Raw genomic sequence first — 20,105 nt, forward strand, 5'->3', positions numbered from 1 at the left:
TCGTAGTATAGTTGACTAAAGTAGTTTTTTTTTATATAGTCCACCCTTAGTTATTGAATGTTGGTGTGAAGACTGCACAATTCCACCCTTTTCAATCCTCAAATATTGTCCAGCCAGCCAATCAATTAACTCAATGAGTATTTTTATATACAAAAGCCAATTACTATTTTGGGTTTGTCTTGTTCAGTGTACTGAAGTCTCAAATAAATGCCACTAGATTATCTAATTTAATCCCCGTCACAAAGAAGTCAAGCTGAGGTCAATGGTGGGTGGTCGTAGGTGTCCGCTCAGTCATCGTTGACTGAAAAGTGCAAAGCATCTTCTTGGTTCTTTCGGTAAAGTCACGTAGAAGGGAAGTAATAAAATAATAAAAATAAAACATAATAAAATCATTCTCACGACGTTTCGGCCACAACGCAAGCAGCCGTCCTCAGGTGACTTTACCGAAAAAACCAAGAAGATGAATCTCTGCAGTCACGAAAGCTTTAAATCGAAAAGTACAAAGCATCTTCGTCGACGCGAATGTATTCTCGGCACGAATTTTCGTGAACAGAATTAACCGAATGCGGTCTGCAACTGGCCGAATTCAGTTGTGGACAGCAACCGTGCCAAGATGCCACACAAAAAGCAACGTAGATCCAGTCAAGACAGGGTAGAATAACAGTCATAACACGACATGCATCGAGTCAAATTTCTCATACACACAGGAGCACCCTGCAACTCCACAAGTGACGGGTAATTATAAACATGAGACGGAGCCCTGCCAAGTGAGTGCAGATAATTAGTTCAAGAATTGTGCATTATCAATTTTTTATTTCATACACTGACAGATTTAGATTTTCAATCCGTATGAACGCGCGCAATAGCGAATCTGCCGGTAGCGTTCAGTACAACGAAAATTAATATTCCTGGGGCTTTCGGTAAAGTCACGTTTCAAAGAAAATCACAAAAAAAAACAAAAAACTATGACGTCTTCCTGAAGACGACTGCTTGCGTTGCGATCGAAACGTCGTAGTTTTTTGTTATTTTTTGTTATTTTCTTTGAACCTATCTACGTGACTTTACCGAACGACCCAAAAATATTAATTCCTGCAAGTCACGAAAGCTTTAAGTCAACATTAATATCCCCATGGTATAGTTCTGCAAGGTTAACATTTCTGCAGTACAATATTTCCACGGTATATCGTTCAAATTAAAACGCCATTACGTGGAAAGATGACAAAACGGCATGCCTGCTACTTTAGGCTGCACAATGTTTTAATAAAATATGTGAAAGCACACCAGCATGCGTTGCTCAATTACCAGAAGGCTATATATTGTCCCGATAACCTATGCAAAACGTGCCTGCTAGGAAAGAGGGTAAATTGCATCGTGCACATACTAAAGTAATGACATTCTCAAAAAAAGGCGCCATCGTCATACTACCCGGGAAGCATGCACCCGCGTAACCTTTCCCAGTGGCCTTTTGACCTCAGCACTGAATTACTTTAATGTTGTTGCTTAGTGCATTCTAAATGCTTGGTTATTTTCCTTCCTTAAGAATATTTAACATTTACTCATTTTGTCAGTTAATTTTGTCATACGTGACAAAAATAACTGACGAAAAACATACACCTAAAAATAACAATATGCCTTGAATTGAGACAGAGTTCAATAGTAATGTTTTACATAACGTCAAATATTTCTCAATTTGAGTCACCGCAACTTCCCACAAAAGTTTATATTTTCTCGTCTAGCAAATGTCTACCCGTGGGGAAAAAATGTCTCGCAACATCAGACAACTCACAACAGCTACATCTGAGCATTCAATCAGGAACCTCAAAGAGCCAAAATATGTAAACCCCAGGTGAGCATATGAGATAAAAAAAAATAGGCGTCTCACGGCTACAGAGTGTGATGAGTCAGCCTGACTCGGTGAATGAATCATCACATGAGGTCTTGGTAATTTGATGCTGCATTTGAGCTTATCCCAGATGTAAATATTATATGAAATCGTTCAAAGATAAGAAACGAGCTATTAAATTGCACAGTGAAGGCAATGCTGCCTTCTGGTCATGGCGAGGGAGCCCTTTTAAAGAGAAAGAATAAGCAAGTTGTGTTGCGTGTCTCTCACAGCATCCATTTATCCTCGTGACACAACTTCTAGAATCTGCAATGGGTTTCACGATCCACTGAGATCACACAAATCGGGTTAAAATTAATGGCAGCCAGGGGATAAATATATTGGTGGGGCACAGAAATCTGTAGGGGTTGGGGGAGAGGGTGGGAGGCAGAATGGGGAGTGAGGGTATAAGAGGAGCACGCGTGGTTATGCAGTTTAAAATCTTTATCATGAGCAGGTCAAAAGTGTTCAAGGTTTAAATTTGTATTAATATTCCACTAGTGGTTCCCATCCCGACCAACATTTAATGACCCACTGCCACTGGGTATAACTGAAGAAAAACACAGTAGGCCAAATGCAGATGTATTTGCAGCGGCTTTTGGCTTGCCATCGAATAAAGATGTGGCATTGCGTGCTTCTGCGGCCGTCTGGAATGTTTTTCCTTCCGATATTAGGAAGCCACCAGAGCTAAGCACTTCTAAATACTAGATTGAAAACTCATATCTTTAGAACTGCTTTTTTTGTTTAGTTTGTTGTCCTTCCCCCACAACCTCCGATTAGCGCGGTTGGCTATGTACAGTACGAAAGAAGTTCAACCAACTGTACAAAAATTTACTGCATATAACTTCCGAATTTATAGTGCTTGGTCTGTACGTATTTATGTATGTATGTTGAACGTCTTTCGCACCGTGAGTAGCCAACGGCGCTAATCGGAGGTGCGGGTCTGCAAGTTAAACGTAGCTAAAATGAAACGCTGAACTTTTGAGGATGCCAAGAGGACTGGGGGTTGAGGGGCAGCAATTTTAGTGTAAAGCGCTGCGATGTGAGACGATCACCAAGCGAGTAAAGTGGCACACCGCCCCACGGGGGGATTTTTAAAAAGCAGTGTCTCGCCCCCCTCACTCAGCCTTCATGATCCAAACCTCATTGTGACGGTTAATTGGGCGGAACGGCGGATCGTAGCCCGCAGAGTGGAACGACCCAAGCTGGTACGGAAGCTTGGCATCGTCCAAGGCTTTCGCCAGCAGCTGGGATTGATGCAGCCAGTCCCTCTCCATTGCATAGCCATCGAAGGAGCTGCGACGACACTCAAAACAAACGCCTCGTGTCATATTTTTTCTCTCGCGTTCCCGCATAGGCAGCGGTGCCCAAGCACAATGAATAACAACACAACTCAACACATTTGTCAATAACACTGCTTTAAAATTTAATAACACAAAAAATATATACACCTCATATATAGATGTGCATAGCATGCACGTAAGACCAAGATCGTCATTTGGCGAGTGCTGCTAGTAAGTGCCGACACTCAGCGTGGCACCCGAGGAGCTGGCCTTGCCAAACTCACGTCTCGCCTAATTCGTTTACCCCCAGTGCTGATATTTACACATTGCACCACAGGCACTGATTTGAGATCGAAATGCTTAGTAAACTAGATCTCAATTGGATAAGTACAATCCATTCAACGTAAAGGTATCGATCGATCGTGTACATTTCAGCGTTTTTTTTCATTGGAATAAAATGCGGCTTTTTAACCAGTGAGGCACGCGCAACACAAGACGACAAGAAGCAAAATGACTTGTCAACTACAAGTGACACAATCTGCACTGGTCGAACGATCTCAGTTGGGCCCAGGGCAGGAGGCACCGCCACTGTGGGTGTCCAGACACCCCCAGCACTTCTCATACAGGCCTAAGCGATAACCACAACATTTGAAATTCACTGAATCTTCTATGCTTTAATTCCTTGATCCCTGCATCCATTTACGCATTCGAATATTTTATAGTTTTCACTTTCATACATGCGTTAATTCATCAATTCCTGCATTCATTCATGCACTCGTGCATGTGCTGCCCGTTAAATATGCGAAGTCTGCATGGAGCACGGCTGCCCTGAACGGTAAGCCACGTGCGTGCACACGCCTAATGTCATACACGCTCACCGCACAACTCCCCTGCACTCTGCAGGGTCACTGTGCCTCTGCAATGTAGCCAGCCGCCAACCACCGCCGGGGAACCATTGATGAGTAGGAGACCCACCCCCAATTTCCGCAGTGCGGCTGCGCCCCGTGGCCAAGGACGGTGCTGGCGGTGGTGGGTGGGACGTGGGACGTGCACACCTAACAAAGTGGTGGGTGGCACGTTGCCTACCTGACGAATGCGGTCATCGCAGGCAGGGAGGTGAATTCGACGCGGGGGTCGGAGGGCGCCGGTGGCTCCCGGGAGCCGGGCGGCACGAAGAACGACACGGTGAGGTTGTGCTCCGCCCGCGCACCTTTTGGCGTCACTTGGCACAGCACGGGAGCCGTCATGGGCACACGCACGCCTGCAGCGGACGGACCGAACGCGCATGACCACGGCGATGAGATACACGGACGGCGCAGAACGGCGGCGAGTTTGCCCGCTTGTTGCAAAGGTTCGCGGTTTGAGCCCAGCGGCCACGCTGGATAATACTGCGGGGGCATTAACAGAAAAAAAAGTGTGCATCGTCTGCTTATCAGCGGACATTAAAGATCCCATTAAGTTATTGGAACGGTCTAGGCCCCAGGGCTGGCAACCTGCGGCTCCGGAGAAACAAGTGGCTCTTGTAAGGACTGTAGTAGTACGGAGTTAGACTAATGGCCTTAATCTAAGTTGTCTTGTGGTCGTTGTTGTTTGACTTGCATCCCACTGGGATTTTTGCACACAGCGTTGGTGTAGGGTGCTTTTTCTGGAATATTTTGCTGTTTTTTCCTGGATTTTCTGTTTGCACATAGTCACATAGTCACTTTAAGATGTTTTCTTGTTCATGTTTTTGTTTGTTGTGGTTGCACCCGATTCAAGAGTCGAATGGCTCACAGGGCTATACCTAATAAATGAAAACTGAAATATTCACATGCACTGCGGCTCTTGAAATATTGAGTTCTGTTTTACCAAATTTGAAAAATATGGCTATACTTATTTTGATACAGGCCACGTGTGTTGGCATATTTGAAAACTGCTCACACATTTCCTACTTGGGTGAAGCCACGTGACAACATCGCCCCCTAATGTGAAACCACTGCAGACTGTCATCGTCTGTCAACGATGGCTTCCTTCGCAATAGCCTTGCTCTACAAGCATGGCGCAAGTATCAAATATGAGCATATGATTTCATGAGTTATACCTTAGCTGTACACATTATTACGTAATGATGAATATATCATTGAAAGATAGCTTTTTACCCCCCCGCCCCTATTTGCTTAAAAAGTGCCTCGCGAAAGTTGTTCAATCCGATGAGGGCTGACTTGGGAGTTGAACAACACCATCTCGAACCCATTGCAACAATCACAGCAGAGAACGTGCGTGCACGAGAAGAAGGGCCGTCCATAAATGACGTCACGCGATTTTGGACGATTTTTTACCCCCCCTCCCTCGTCACACGGCGTCACAAAAAGTCAGACCCCCCCTCCCCCTCAAATATGACGTCACAAAGCTCTTCCCCCCCCCCCAAAAAAATAAAACATGCTTCAAATCGCTTTAAACTATTGTCATTATAGTGCGTATTTAATGTGGCGCTGTACTCTGATGTTGTAGGAGAAAACATTTATCAAAAAGTCTATTTAATTAAGTAGAACGTGTTGTCTATATTTATTTAAAGTTGCGCATTTTGATGTGACGTCACATTTCTCAAACTCTCCAACTCCCCCCCCCCCTCGTCACAATCGTCACGAATGCCTGCCCCCCCCTCCCCCCAGGTGCGTGACGTCATTTATGGACGGCACCAGAAGCAGTGGGGGGGGGGGTGGGAAGGGTAAGGGAGGGAAATGCGGCGAGTACCTCCTTTGTTGTAGCCACCGATGTAACGGAAGAGACGCATGAACCCATCGAAAACCGCTCGCTCGTACGCCTTGCCCTCCACTCTGGTCATCACCCATTGGCTGGCCTCATACGCCCTCTCCTGGAAGCCCTGCACAAGCAACAACACACATCCAATCTTGATTTGAAGCTTTCGTGACTGCATGAATCCATACTCTTTGGTTCTTTCGGTGAAGTCACATAGGTAGAAAATAAAAACACATCCACTTTGAGTCCAATACGGCTCGTCGTCGGCCATGGTCAGCCACGGTCAATCTGCTGCTGGATCAAGGGCCTCGCCCTCAAAGCTGCCACCATCTCTCCCGATCCTGCGATTTCATAATCTACAGAGCATCTGCTCGCAAACTTATTTGATCGCAACGCCTCTTCAGTTGAGCGTCTTCTCAGAAATCTCTCATTCCTTGGCTGCCTCTCCCATCACTATTCTTGACCGTTGGCCATTATCAGTTTTTGTTGACATGTACTGTCTGAATTACGTATTCATACCTGTCAACCCATTCGGTTTACCCGTATTCTTGTACAGGGAAATTGAGTTGCAGGTCCATACGGACGTAGAGCCGCTTCAATACGGGCATACATGTTTTGTCTATTTGTCTGTGTGTTCTCCCTTGTGATGGGACTTTGTAGCATGAACGCTGAGATTTAAAAGGGCACGGGGTGACCAATAAGGTCTAAATTGGTCTGTAATAAGGTAGGGCACTGATCAGGGGTTGACAGGGATGCGTATTTAACCTGTGTATGCTCACGAAATCGTGTTCCTCTTTCTGTTTCTCTCTCTAATTCCAAGCATACACCTCTCCACCAGTGCCAGTTAAGCTAGTGCGGGGCCTGTAGCATATGTTATAAAGGGGCCCTAAATTAAAAAAATATTAAAACACAAATGTTTAACTTACAGAGTAAATGTAACTTTTGTATTTGCTATACAGCCAGATAATACGACAAATCACTAACCTTCAACACCCAGTCGTTCATAAAAGTTGAAGGCAGTATAGTACTATAGTAATAGAGCAAGTGCAGAATCACTGAACCGGAATTGATAGATTGAAAGCATTTAGCGCGGGGCCCTTTAAAGTGCGGGGCCCGTAGCATTTGCTACTTTTTCTACGAGGATAATCCAGAACTGTTCTCCACAATTCTTCTGCACTTTTAATTTCGTTCGTATTTTTTGTTGATGACCATATTTCTTGGGTACTTTTCCCAAAAGTGCCCGAGGTAATCAGCAAATAAGGAACTTTTTTTTGACCCACAGCCGGAATGTCTAGAAATCTGCAAAAACAAAAAGTAACGCTTACTAGATCCAATTTTCCCTTTCTTTTGCTAAATGTAATATTTTTACGAACTCCCTTGAACGTCATTTTTTGGTGGGGTACATTTCTAAACCGCAGTTAACGCTGTGTTACCACCCATGGGCAGATTTTCCAGGATGGAGATTAACCGTCCTTGTGACAAAATTAAATAAGTTAAATTCATGCGAACTGGTTTTTCATTGATAAGCTGTGGTCAATAATTGAAATTTAATTCCCAGCATCATCAATATTGTGGCAATTCCAGTATTAGGTCACACTATTTTGTATCATCAATCAAACTTGGTACTTACTACACACACACACGTTTGTACACGATCTCAAGAAACTTACTTCATGCTCAGCCACCAGAGTGAATGTAGGACAATCCAAATCATGACAGAACCATGGCTTCTTGGCAGCGTCCACCTTGGCACCAGAAGCATCCGCCATGGTCCAACCCAGCACCAGTACAGGCAGTACGAGTGCGGCGAGCATTCCGTGGGCTACGCGACACCTCTCGTGAGCTGTCACAACACCACATGGGCCAGGCATGACAATATCCCTACACATTTTGTAATACAATACTTCTTCTTTCGTATGGCTAATGTAGATGCAGAGCAACAACTACAATCTCACATTCAGGTGGTCAAGCCAGACAACTGTGTCAGGAGTAGCGGAGTGTATCGCTGCGATGTCTGTGTATATATATACATGTGTAGTGGGTTTGTAAGGAGACGGAGTCTTCTTTGGAGGCAACACGTATTTATTGTAACAATAACAACAGTAACTCTAGGTCCCTACCACGAAGGTGTAATGGCCCCTTCTACCCACAGCCTAGGGAGGTACGGCCTCCCGGCTATTGTGCCCTAACCACTGGGCTAATTACTCTGAGCCCTCCGGCTAGCGGGACCTAGGGGAGACTGACCCGACCCAGCCAAGGTCCTCGGGTCTCGACCGCTGGCCCACACAGACCCGGCCCTGAGAAGGGCGTCAAGTCGAGGGTTCCTCAGGGTCCTAGCCTATTGACCACTGACCTCACTGAGCCCCGGCCCTTATAAGGACGGCGGGACTTGGGGTCCAGGGTCCTATCTTCAGGTGGCTTCGGATCTTCGGCTTGAGGCGAACTGAACTCCGCCACTCTGGGGTCCGGCTTTTATGGGGCTCCCAGGGTCACCCCGCCCCTGGCCACGCCCCCCATCTGGAACCTTCTCGAGGGACCTGGATTGTAGCGCAATCCCCCCAGTCCCCCCCCCCCACCCGGGGCCCTGGGGATTCCCCCTCCGGTTCCCAACCGTCCTCCCGGGATACCTGACCCGCGAGTCCTGCGCAGGAGGTCGAAATCGGGTACCCGATACCCGTACCCTACCCGATACCCGGCTAACCCGTACCCAGCCGGGTACGGGTAGCCGTTTGCGACCCTGGTGCGGCCGGGTACGGGTAAGGAATCGAAACCCGTTTGCGACCTCTGGTCCTGCGTAGCACCGGCCGCACTCGCTATTGCCTCCTGTTGACCGCTGGCTGGAAGTAGCTGCTCAACCAATTGGTGGCGGCGTATTACGCCCAACAATTACCCACCACACATGCATGGCTTTTGTCCAATCCACTGCTGGATGAGGGCCTCCCCACACCATGAGAGTCGTGAAGGTTATTATTATTATATTTTGCCTTTAAATTTCGATTTAAAGCTTTCGTGACTGCAGGGATTCGTCTTCTTGGTTCTTTCGGTAAAGTCACGTAGAAGGGAAATAATACAATAATAAAAATAAACATAATAATTATTATTTCCCTTCTACGTGACTTTACCGAAAGAACCAAGAAGATATAGTTTGCCTTTTTTCTTCCTGCACGTGAATGCTCGTAAGCAGCAGATGATGCCCACGGGGTCTTAATTGATCAGAATAACTCCTGAGGAATAAGGGAGACGTGCAGCATGACTTAAGGTTGGGGATTGCCACGTGAGGCCTTTCCGTTGCATTAATCGGATACCAGCGGGGAATATTTTCAACCTGGCAACGACACTGTTTCTCATTTAAGATGAGGTGGGGGTGGGTTTATGTGTCAAAGCAACTCTTCTGTTCACAAGTGATCAATCTCAGCCAGTGATAGTTTCTCTTTTATACACAGGCCAGCCTTGGTGCTCAGAATTGTAAGGCTGGCTCAGAGTAACCATGGAACCCTGGGAGACAGAGGATAAGCATGCATATTAAGGTACAATAACACACACACTGCACTTAATATATTACATAACCATAACAAACACAATCCATACAACACGCAAAACACCGTTTATAAAACGGTATCCATAAAACACCAGACAATACATTGCGATACACACAATGAACATTATCATACTTCAAACTATATATTTCAGAAAAAAAAAGTTTTCTGCCTGGATAACCTGGGTGGATTCGTGTCTGTCTGGGCTTTCCCTGGTAGGAGAGGGTGGTTAAGTTTTATGTGTTTGGGTGTTTTGTTTACCTTCCTTGTACTTTGCACTATGATGTTTGACCTGTACATCGCTTTGATCGACGTCGTTTCGATGTTCGTCGTCGCACATTTCACGAACGCATCTCTGATGTAAACCGGGGTGTGCTACTTCATCAACATAATAAAATATTTTAAAATACTTTTTTAAAAACACGCTTTAAACAGGTCCCTGCGGGGTGGGCTGGTAGGAACGAACAAATGAATGGCTATAATAAAATGAAATGGCGGGGGTACGATACGAAGGGAGAGTTTGAGGCCTAGTTCTAGGCTTTAGGCCTAGCTGTAGGCTTTAGGCCGCTGTGAGTTAATTTTTAATTTAAATGTTTTAATTAAAAACTATCTCAGGGAATTATAAGGGAATGTTACACTTGTTTAGCCAGGAAAGCCTCACTGAGTCTAAAGGTTTTTGTAGGGTCCTGCCAAGTGTTTGCAGTAGGGGGCGATGTTGCTACACCTAATCGGACATCGGACGGACGGACGATATAATCTATTGTAGGCTGGTTCACTTCGTTCCCTTCAGTATAAAATGTCCTGTCCGAGCTGCCCCTGCCCCCTTACCCCATCGCCCCTCCCTTCCTTCCACATGCCCCGCCCCTGGGCGTGGCTCCCCGAGGCTTGCCGTGACGTAAGGGACCACGTGGTGATTTACAGGCAACGTGAGTTGACAATTAGATACGTAAACGTGGACAATTCGAGCCGTAAACAAGATTGTTTACAAATATATATTTTAAAAAATTAATGATAGAATATAGTATTGTCATCAGCATGACATAGCTATACCAAGTTGGCAGTCGATACGACATTGGGAAGACGGTTGAAATTGAGTTACAATATTTTTTGATACAAGACACAAAGTTAAATAAAAGCGTGTAAAATGTTTAAAATGTTTAGGATTTTTTTTATGATAGAATACAGTATTGTCATCAGTATGACATAGCTATTTCAAGTTTGCAGTCGATAGCACATTGGGAAGTGGGTAAAAAATTGAGTTACAAGATTTATTTTTTGAAGATACAACAGACGGAGTGAGTTAAATAATAAAAGCGTGTAATAATAAAAACGACACGTGAACGCATAATACATTAATTAAACCCCAACACATTACACCAAACGCATAATAAAACCTACATGAATGACACACAAAATAAAACGCGTAATACTTCATGCATTGTACTCTGTACGAACGCGTGGGGTTCGTGGTTTCAAAGTTGCTCTCGTGACTTTAAAGGGGCGAGTTTCGGATAATTAAAATTCGCACTTTCAGAAATTTTAAGTAGAGTTTCGTAAATGTTCTCGCTTTTTTTGTTTTTATCTTTATAATGTCCGATGATGTGCTCACAATTGCGGTCACCAAATGCCACGTGAAGACCACGGAAGTTAATCCCGCTGCTGTATGTATTTAAAAATAAACTATTATAAAACGATACCATAATCGTGGATCTTATATCACATGATATATCGTAGTGTCGACACATCACGCTAACACGAGCCTCCACGTGTTTACAGTACCAAGGAGCCGCGTTACATAACAGCGCCACGGCTATGGGGACCACTAACAAAGACAAAGGCCCCCCGTAAAACCTACATATAGTGCTGGGGCAAGTGCTATTAGCGAGCACCTCTTAAGAAAGGGACATCGCACCTATGAGGGTGGTCGACGTGGTCAAAACCCCCACTCCCGTCCACCTTGGGTCTCCCTAAATGTTGTTTACACACCGCACCAGGTACTAATGTACGCACACCAAGCACAATCACCTGCGAAGGTGGTTTAACGAATTCACTCTGGGTGCTGACTTTTAGACGAGAAGAGAATTGCATTCCAATACCTTTCGTGTGGTCGCACCGAAGAAGGCTGCTTGCGTGAGTTGTCCACACAGCCAGGCAACTCACACAGCATCAGCCAAGGGCGTTAGGTCGTGTGGCAAGCGGTGAGAACGGACGTCCCTTCCAATGATGCGTGTTATGATGATGCAGTGGGTGTCCTCCCACCCACACGATTCACGCTGGATCGGTGTTTATTCACGTTACTGCTTTCCCAGCCAGTCGTCAAATCCCACGCCTAATCCCGCCTGGAAAGCTCTGCCGCCTTTGGTTGTGAGCATCCAAAAGCAAACGCGGGTTTGATGTGTTGCGGCGTTTTTTTGTCAAATGTGTCACGCAGAGAGGGCTTTTGTTTGTGTGTGGTTTCTTTAACGTTAGCAGTTCTCCGGGACAATAACAAGAGTTAGGCAAATCTGTACTTTACGCACAATAAGCACACAAAACACTTCCGATAATAGGGGTGGTAGTCCAACCGCGTTGCATTGCAGGCCATGTTTGCTTAACATGCAAACGTAATGCCGATTGAGAGATGCATGCTTGGAATTACCATGGGAAAGTGACAATACTTGCATCAGGGAACCAACGCTAATTCTAAAACACATTTATTCACCACAATTGGTGACGGGATGGAAGCCATGGGAACACTCACTCCTGAGAGGTTAAACGACATGGAGATAGTGTTGAGATCATTATGTACAGCAGAAAGATGGATTGTGGCATCAGAGGACCATAATGGATGGTTACGAAATATGGATGCCTTCATCCAACAGAGGATAAAACATAGCGAATGAGGATGTCAGGTAAGGAGACGGGCCGTCACCAAGGCTCATCCAGTGACAGTAAACAATCTGATAATTGTATTAAACAATAAAGATAAATTAAGGTATTCATTACCTGAATGATTACAAATAGGTGCATTTTATACTGTAGGAATTAACTAAAAAGTGAAAAAGCCATTTGAAAGCATCTTATATAAAGAAATTGCATCCTCTTAACCACACAATCTAAGTAGGGGGATATCTTTTTAAATATATATAGCAAATACTGGCAATAACAAGCTAATCTTATAAAAGCAGGTTTTGGCAGCTCCACTCTTCTTAAATCCTTGGTCGTAAGCAGAATTATAGCCGGAGGACAAACTTTCAATTAGTATTCAGACGGTGCGGGTGCATGTGTGCCTGCGTGATTTAACATGCTAAACTGCATTCCAATTAAAATACATCCCACAAAATGCCAAGCACGTCTGGGGAATACAGTATTCATTTAAAAGGTACAGTAGTCATACCTCGATATACGTAGTAGATGCATTCTTGAAGCTTCATTCGTATATTGAAACGTCGCATGTTGAATAACATTTGTACCGAGAATGTGTTCCCAACCTTCATAACGTCCCATTTATTTACTACTATAAACACTGCACAACTTACCATTCATATTGTAAACAAAGACAATTTATATTCAAAATGTTTTATACTGTACATTATTACAATAAAAAACTGACATTAAACAACATAGCTAAGCATTTTATTATTATTTATATAGTACTGTAGATCAACGAATATATTTATTAATTGCTGTTTATTTCTGATTTTACTTAATTTGTTGCTGTGTGTGTAAAATAATGGTAACAAAATCCAAAGTGCGTTTTCTCAAAACTTCGTTTATGTATTAATATACATATCGAGGTATTACTGAATTACCATTGAGCGATTTAACCCAAAAATTATTACAGTATTTGACTTAGTGATCTTTCAACAATCACCTGCACAGGTAAGACAATCTAGTGATCTGTTTGCAGACCATATACCATCCTTTTATTTGTCCTACATACCGTAATTATTGCAAGAGAATGTAAGGTAGCCAGGAAATGAGTGTTGAATTTAACTCCCTCGTACGCGTAAGTTCTTGCAATGCGTGATAACTAGTTCCTTGAATCCATCTGTGTAGGGCTTTGAGTGTTATCCCATAATATGCATGTCTTCACCGGCACTACAATTTCCTCTACATGCCAAATTATCATTCATGGCATTGGTCAAACATCCAAATGCAAGACTGGCAATGGAAACAATCTTTCCAAATCATTAATGCTTTTCTGCATAAACATACATCGCATTTTAGTGTAATTTAACAATACATTACATCACTGTTCATTTGACGTGAGGAAAATACACTTCAACTTCTTTCAAATGCAACTGTTTTTCAGGGAATTTGTGGAGATCATTCTTAACGTTTGGTTCCCGTTTAAACACAAGTTAGCTGTTCATCTGTCCAACAGAACACATTTGTCAATGAGACCAGGTTGCACAAGACCATGTCTACATGATTCATAATACATTTTTGGGTCAGACTGCACAAGTTACATTTTTGTCACAGACCCTTCACCTTACACAGCCAATTAATGAAGTTGTCACGTGAACAAATGTGCCAATTGGTTGCTGCTTCAGCACCACCTGTATGCTGGAGAGCAAACTCACAACACGAAAAAAAAAATTGGTACAATGTATGTGGATTGCTCCTCACCAACATACCGGTGTGCTGAAGCAGTAATACATTTGCAAGTCTGGTCACATGACTTTATTAATTGGCCGTGTCAGCTGTAGAAGAGTTATAAGGCGCACACTTTACTCACGCGATCTTACCCAAAAATCAATATGACTCACATTGGCCGCAAAAGCCGACATGTTAAATGTACATGTCGGCATATAGAAAATAAAATAAATATTACTTATTTCGTTTTACAAGTTGATGTATGCTTGAAATCAATAAGCAGTCACCTTTGTAGTACTGTATTCAAATGTAGAGTACTTTAATTGTGGCGTGGTGGCTCAGGTTATAGTCGTGAGTCAGCATCGCTTGAATCGTGAGTTTTATTGCAGATAAATCACCCGTGACAAAACACTTTTTTCAAGTTAAATTAGTTATCTCAGTCCAATCACCAATGACTGCACACAAAAACGTACCATTAACATAGCGGTTTCACTTTGTCTTCGTAAGGCTCCAACAAGGTTACTGTTGGTGATATGCTATGACCATTCTCTACAGGGCATATGAGAAGCCTAGGACAATTTAGTTATTTTCATTTATTTTATTTTATTATAAATTTTACCTACGTGACTTTACCGAAAAAACCTAAGAGTATGAATCCTTGCAGTCACGAAAGCTTCAAATCTAGAAATAATGAAGCCTATGACGACAAGTTGATGCACTGCTTTCTGCAAGGGTTACAAATGACAATTTCTTCATCTCGTGATGTAACACCGACAGCACGGTTTGAATAAAACTTTGGTGAAAAATGTAGGGCACAGGCAGTCTCACAGATGTCTCTCCCGATGGATTGCGTTTCATCAATATCTTGACTTCATCACGGTCCGTTGCTAATATTCCACGATCAATCCGTTCACTTTCCACTTCCAAACAATTCCTGGACCTTGTTATAGATGCGTGTTGAGTAAGGCACCCAGCCCTCGGGAACTGTTGAAGACATTTGAATACTGTACATGGGACTGTTCAGCTCCACGACATGTTTCTTGTAATTCGGATCTGCAAAAGAAGGCGTCACAAATGGGTTTACAAAAGTATATACAGCCAGAACGAGAGAACACAAACATGACAAACAGTGCAACACGAGAATGACAGAACAAGACAAACAGTGCAAACGACACGGAACGAAACAAAACACAGTCATCACCAGGCAGAACAAACGCCACGTAACATACAAACGAGACGTAACTAGACCGTACCTTCTTCTTGGTTCTTTCGGTAAAGTCACGTAGAATGAAAATAATAAAATAAAACATTGTAAAATAATTCTCACGAAACGTCGTGAGAATAAAATAATTCTCACGAAACGTGAGAATTATTACACGAAACGTGAGAATTATTTTATTATGTTTTATTTTATTATTTCCATTCTACGTGACTTTACCGAAAGAACCAAGAAGATGAATCCCTGCAGTCACAAAAGCTTTAAATCGAAATCAGACCGTACCTGTACTGCATAAACACAACCGAGCCAGAAAAGCAGTACAAACGAGACCAAACGCTTTAAAGGAGTCAGAAAGTACTGAAACAAACGATACCAAAACGAATCGATTGTTGGATGGCATCGAGGCCCATATTTGCGACCTCGAATAGATGTAAAACTGCTGCAATGCCACAGTACGTGGAAGTCATTGCGATTAAACCCCGTGGGCCCTTGTCCCGTATTGTCACCATCATCAACCTTTGTATGTTGAACTTCTTTCGCACCTTACGTAGCCAACCATGCTAATCGCCTTTCACCAGCACTCCCACATTATCTGACTCCACCACTCCCATTCACGTCAATCGTCCCATTCGTTTTGGAGTGACTTTCGAAGCTGTTACACTCAGACCCTCTAATCAACGTCGCTTTACATTGTCTACTGCTGGATGAAGGCCTCCAGAATGCCGTCGCACTACCAAAGAAGAACGTTTTCAATCGGTGCGCACTGCCTGCTATGACACATGGATCATACGTGGTAATTAACAAACATGGAACCAAAACTGAATAAGCATTGAGAGACGCATACTCTGGATAATGGGAACACGTGGATCAGAAAAACCTACGCAGGGTATTTACATATTTAATTCGATAATTGCACATTGCAATTCAAACCCGTAAACACATTTTGGGTCTGTACCGTGCGTGGTCTATCAGCGAGCCTTACACTTCCACGTGATGGTCTCAAAGTGCACCTAGGCTGGCACGGACAAACTGTGGTTACAAACTCACGTGGTTGCGATTTGGCGGCCTGTTAGTACAGTCTACCCCGCGTTATAAAAGGCATGTGTGTGTGTGCCCCCCTGATTGGGGGGAACAGGGCGGTGCGTCTTCTACTCAAGTCGGTGCGTGTCACCAGATTCCTGTAACTTTATTGACACGGGGGGGGGGGGGAGGGTGTGACACGGGGGGGGTGACACGGGGGGGGGGGTAACACGGGGGGGGGGGGGTGACAGGGGGGGGTAACACGGGGGGGGGGCCGGGGGGGGGGGGGGGGGGGGGGGGTGACAGGGGGGGGGGGTTACCACGGGGGGGGGGGTGACAGGGGGTGGTGACAGGGGGGGGGGTAGTGACACGTTTCCGTGGCGGGCACGCTTCTTACTTCCCGGGCGTCTTACAATCGGGACAATACGGCAACGTGGCTGGATCGCAAGAGGCTGCTGCGGGCGGCGGCATGGAGAGGAAGGGGGCCTTCGTCCGGCAGCGGAATGCCCACGGTTGAATTATCGTGGTGGTGGTGATGATGATGGTGGTGGTGATGATGATGATGGTGGTGATGATGGTGGTGATGATGATGATGGTGGTGGTGATGATGATGATGGTGGTGGTGATGATGGTGGTGGTGGTGATGATGGTGATGATGATGGTGGTGATGATGATGGTGGTGATGATGATGATGGTGGTGATGATGATGATGGTGGTGATGATGATGATGGTGGTGATGATGATGATGATGGTGGTGGTGATGATGGTGGTGGTGGTGATGATGATGGTGATGATTGGTGGTGGTCTGCAACTGACCTTGATACGTCGGCGTCAGCGCGCTTGGCTCGTCCTTGTTGCTGCCCCAGTACACGAAGGCCATGCCGCCCAGCAGCGTCCACGTGCCGAACGCGTACATCACGGCGAGGCCTTTCCTCAAGTTCTCCGGCGTGAGCTTCAACGACATTTGCTGCTGTTGGTGGTGAAGGACGGGGGTGTCAATGGCGCGGCGCAGGTCTCCGTTGTTGAAGTGGTTCAGGAAGGATGACGTCATGTCACGCGTTGGGTTTTTTCAAAGTCCTTGTGACGTCACGCGAGCGAGTTTGCCGGCCATCTTGGTAAAGGAAGGAGGCGTGGTGGACACGTGATGGGAGCAGAATTAAAATATTTACAGTGGAGAAATCCAGGTCTCCGTTGTGAAGTTGTTCAGGAAGGATGACGTCATGTCACGCGTGGGGTTTTTTAACTGCTTGTGACGTCACGCGAGCGAGTTTGCCGGCCATCTTGGTAAAGAAAGGAGGCGTGGTGGTCACGTGATGGGAGCGGAATCAAAATATTTACAGTGGAGGAATCCGATGAGCTATGAAGCTCTTGTTCACAGGTGTCCAGGAAGGGCGGGTCAGCACGTTACAACAATAATACGAAAAGACGACAAGAGTGCAAAGTATGGGAAAGGTAAACAATTCACTTAAAAAATATACACAAATAAAACTAAACTATTTTAAATCTTCCAAGTAAATCCGACTGGGCTATTGGCCACAAAATAACAGCTCAACAAGTGGCTTATCATTATTTTCCCTTTGCATATTCATTTTTGTTTTAAATAAACCTTTAAAATGGAAAGTTTTAGAGAACCAAATGGGGGTTACACGACATCTGGACCACCCTGTGAAACGACTGGACATCATATTCTTGGTCATTTCGGTAAAGTCACGTAGAAGGGAAACAATAAAAAATATAAAACAATAAAATTCTCAAGACGTTTCGACTGCAACACAAGCAATCATCATCAGGTGTGAAAAACACGGCAATATTTTTTTTGATATTTTTTTTTCACACCAGATGATGATTGCTTGTGTTGCAGTCGAAACGTCGTGAGAATTTTATTGTTTTATATTTGTATTACTTTATTGTTTCCCTTCTACGTGACTTTACCGAAAGAACCAAGAATATGAATCCCTGCAGTCACGAAAGCTTTAAATCAAGACTGGACGTCTGTGAAAAAGAGCTTAATAAATAGCTCATCGGATTCTTCCAGTAAAAATAAATATGCAGTTTTTTCGTAAAACCTCTTTGTGGCTGTATATTTCTGTAAATATATTCGTTTGCATAGTGTATGTGTTCATTGTACAGAATGAATAAAACGTGATTAATTTAGCATCATAGCCCCCCCACCCTATCACCCCCTCCGCACCATACTCTACGTAAGTACGTTGATTGCACTATACATATAATGTGATTTCTACATAATATAACAATGAATGTATATCATTATATATGGCATACCATTCAGAAATATATAACATGCACATTATACTGGTAGGAACCTCCTGGTTACACCAGCCCACAGGGGATTATTGTATCCGTCCGTCCGTCGTGCCTCCAAAAATGGGAGGGGTGGGGCTGGGTGGAGAGGGGAGGGTGGGGAGGGGCTGGGTGGGGAGGGGAGGGTGGGGAGGGGCTGGGTGGGGAGGGTGGGGGTGGGAGGGGTGGGGCTGGGTGGGGAGGGGCTGGTCACCCCGTGGTGCCCTTATAAAACTCAACGTTTAACCTACTCACGCCGGCTTGTGCCCGCCCTCACAGTTGGCCATATTTGCGGAATACACCACGCAGACGTTGACCCTGGCCATTGACCGAGTAACCCAACGTTCCTACCAGCTCCCTCCGCAGGAATGTTTATATGACATTTTTTTTTAATTAGCCGACCTGTTGGAAGTGTTAAAATATTTGTGCATTGTCGAACTGACGCGGTTTGCCGCGGATTACAGGATCGGCGATACCACGTGTGAGTCAATCAGGTGCGAAGGTCAGCGGAGGGTGGGGACGTATTTAAACATTTATTTTAATATCTAACGACCATTCTCGGAAGGTCGTGCTGCTGACGAGATGAGAGTCGATCCACTCGCATTGTTGACGTGGAGAGGCGGCTATGTGGAGGCTGTCGTTCTTGCTCGCTTATTCTGTCCCTTGCAGGGCAGCAGCTGTAGTTGTGCGTTTGTCCACGCGAGGGCATCACGTGGCTTGTGCAAACCCAAAAGTGCACCCATAGACACACTCAACCCTATAGCCCTGACCCCATAGCCCTGACCCTACTGCACATATAGCCACCCTCTAGCCCTAACCTATAACCCTAACTCTTAACCCCCACACAATACCCATCCTGGACCCCCCCCCCATGGACCCCCCCCCCGGACCCCCCCTGGATCGGGCCCCCCTCCTTGACCTGGACCCCCCCTGGGACCCGCCCACCCCCCCCCGGGACCTCCACCCTTTTGGACCCACTCTTGACCCAGACCTATTGCTACCCCATAACCCTAACAAGAACCCCATAACATTATCCTAACAGCACCAACAACAACCGCCATTCTCCACTAAGGGGCCGTCCATAAATGACGTCACGCGATTTTTGACGATTTTTGACCCCCCCCCCCTCGTCACACGGCGTCACAAAAAGTCAGACCCCCCCCCCCTCAAATATGACGTCACAAAGCTCTGCACCCCCCCGCCCAAACCATACAGTATTTCCATTTTGAAAATAAAGCATGCTTCAAATCGCTTTAAACTATTGTCATTGTAGTGCGTATTTAATGTGGCGCTGCACTCTGATGTTGTAGGAGAAAACATTTATTAAAAAGTCTATTTAATTAAGTAGAACGTGTTGTCGATATTTATTTAAAGTTGCGCATTTTGATGTGACGTCACATTTCTCAAACTCCTCCCCCTCCTCGTCACACATCGTCACAAATGTCTGACCCCCCCCCCCAGGTGCGTGACCTCATTTATGGACGGCCCCTAAGTGGCGGTGACGTCACCACGGCGCCTGTGCCAGGCTAGGTGCACGCTGAGGTCAC

At 45.0% G+C, this 20,105-nt stretch overlaps 1 protein-coding gene across 1 annotated transcript; it reads right to left on the reverse strand.

Annotated features, from left to right (window-relative positions):
- Positions 1-768: 768 nt before the first annotated feature.
- LOC144727269 (heme-binding protein 1-like) lies at positions 769-17,928 on the reverse strand. The gene is made up of 6 exons (XM_078605981.1): positions 17,074-17,928; positions 11,537-15,071; positions 7,575-7,747; positions 5,899-6,028; positions 4,252-4,426; positions 769-3,178 (listed from the first exon to the last, which is right to left on the reverse strand). The coding sequence occupies exons 3-6, from the start codon at positions 7,716-7,718 to the stop codon at positions 3,001-3,003; spliced, it is 627 nt and encodes a 208-aa protein (XP_078462107.1). The 5' UTR covers positions 7,719-7,747; positions 11,537-15,071; positions 17,074-17,928; the 3' UTR covers positions 769-3,000.
- Between the last annotated feature and the right edge of the window lie 2,177 nt (positions 17,929-20,105).

This window comes from Lampetra planeri, chromosome 25, assembly GCF_965212315.1.
Source record: "Lampetra planeri chromosome 25, kcLamPlan1.2.h2, whole genome shotgun sequence".
In the NCBI taxonomy this organism is placed as follows: Eukaryota; Metazoa; Chordata; class Hyperoartia; order Petromyzontiformes; family Petromyzontidae; genus Lampetra; species Lampetra planeri.

What these genes read in the sequence shown, in the direction of transcription:
- LOC144727269 (XM_078605981.1), bottom strand. Translation starts at nt 7,718, where the DNA reads ATGCTCGCCGCACTCGTACTGCCTGTACTGGTGCTGGGTTGGACCATG. An exon ending in CTCTGGTGGCTGAGCATGAA is followed by an intron (nt 6,029 to 7,574) that starts GTAAGTTTCTTG and finishes TTGCTTGTGCAG; the next exon opens with GGCTTCCAGGAGAGGGCGTA. An exon ending in CGGTGGCTACAACAAAGGAG is followed by an intron (nt 4,427 to 5,898) that starts GTACTCGCCGCA and finishes CGTCCGCTGCAG; the next exon opens with GCGTGCGTGTGCCCATGACG.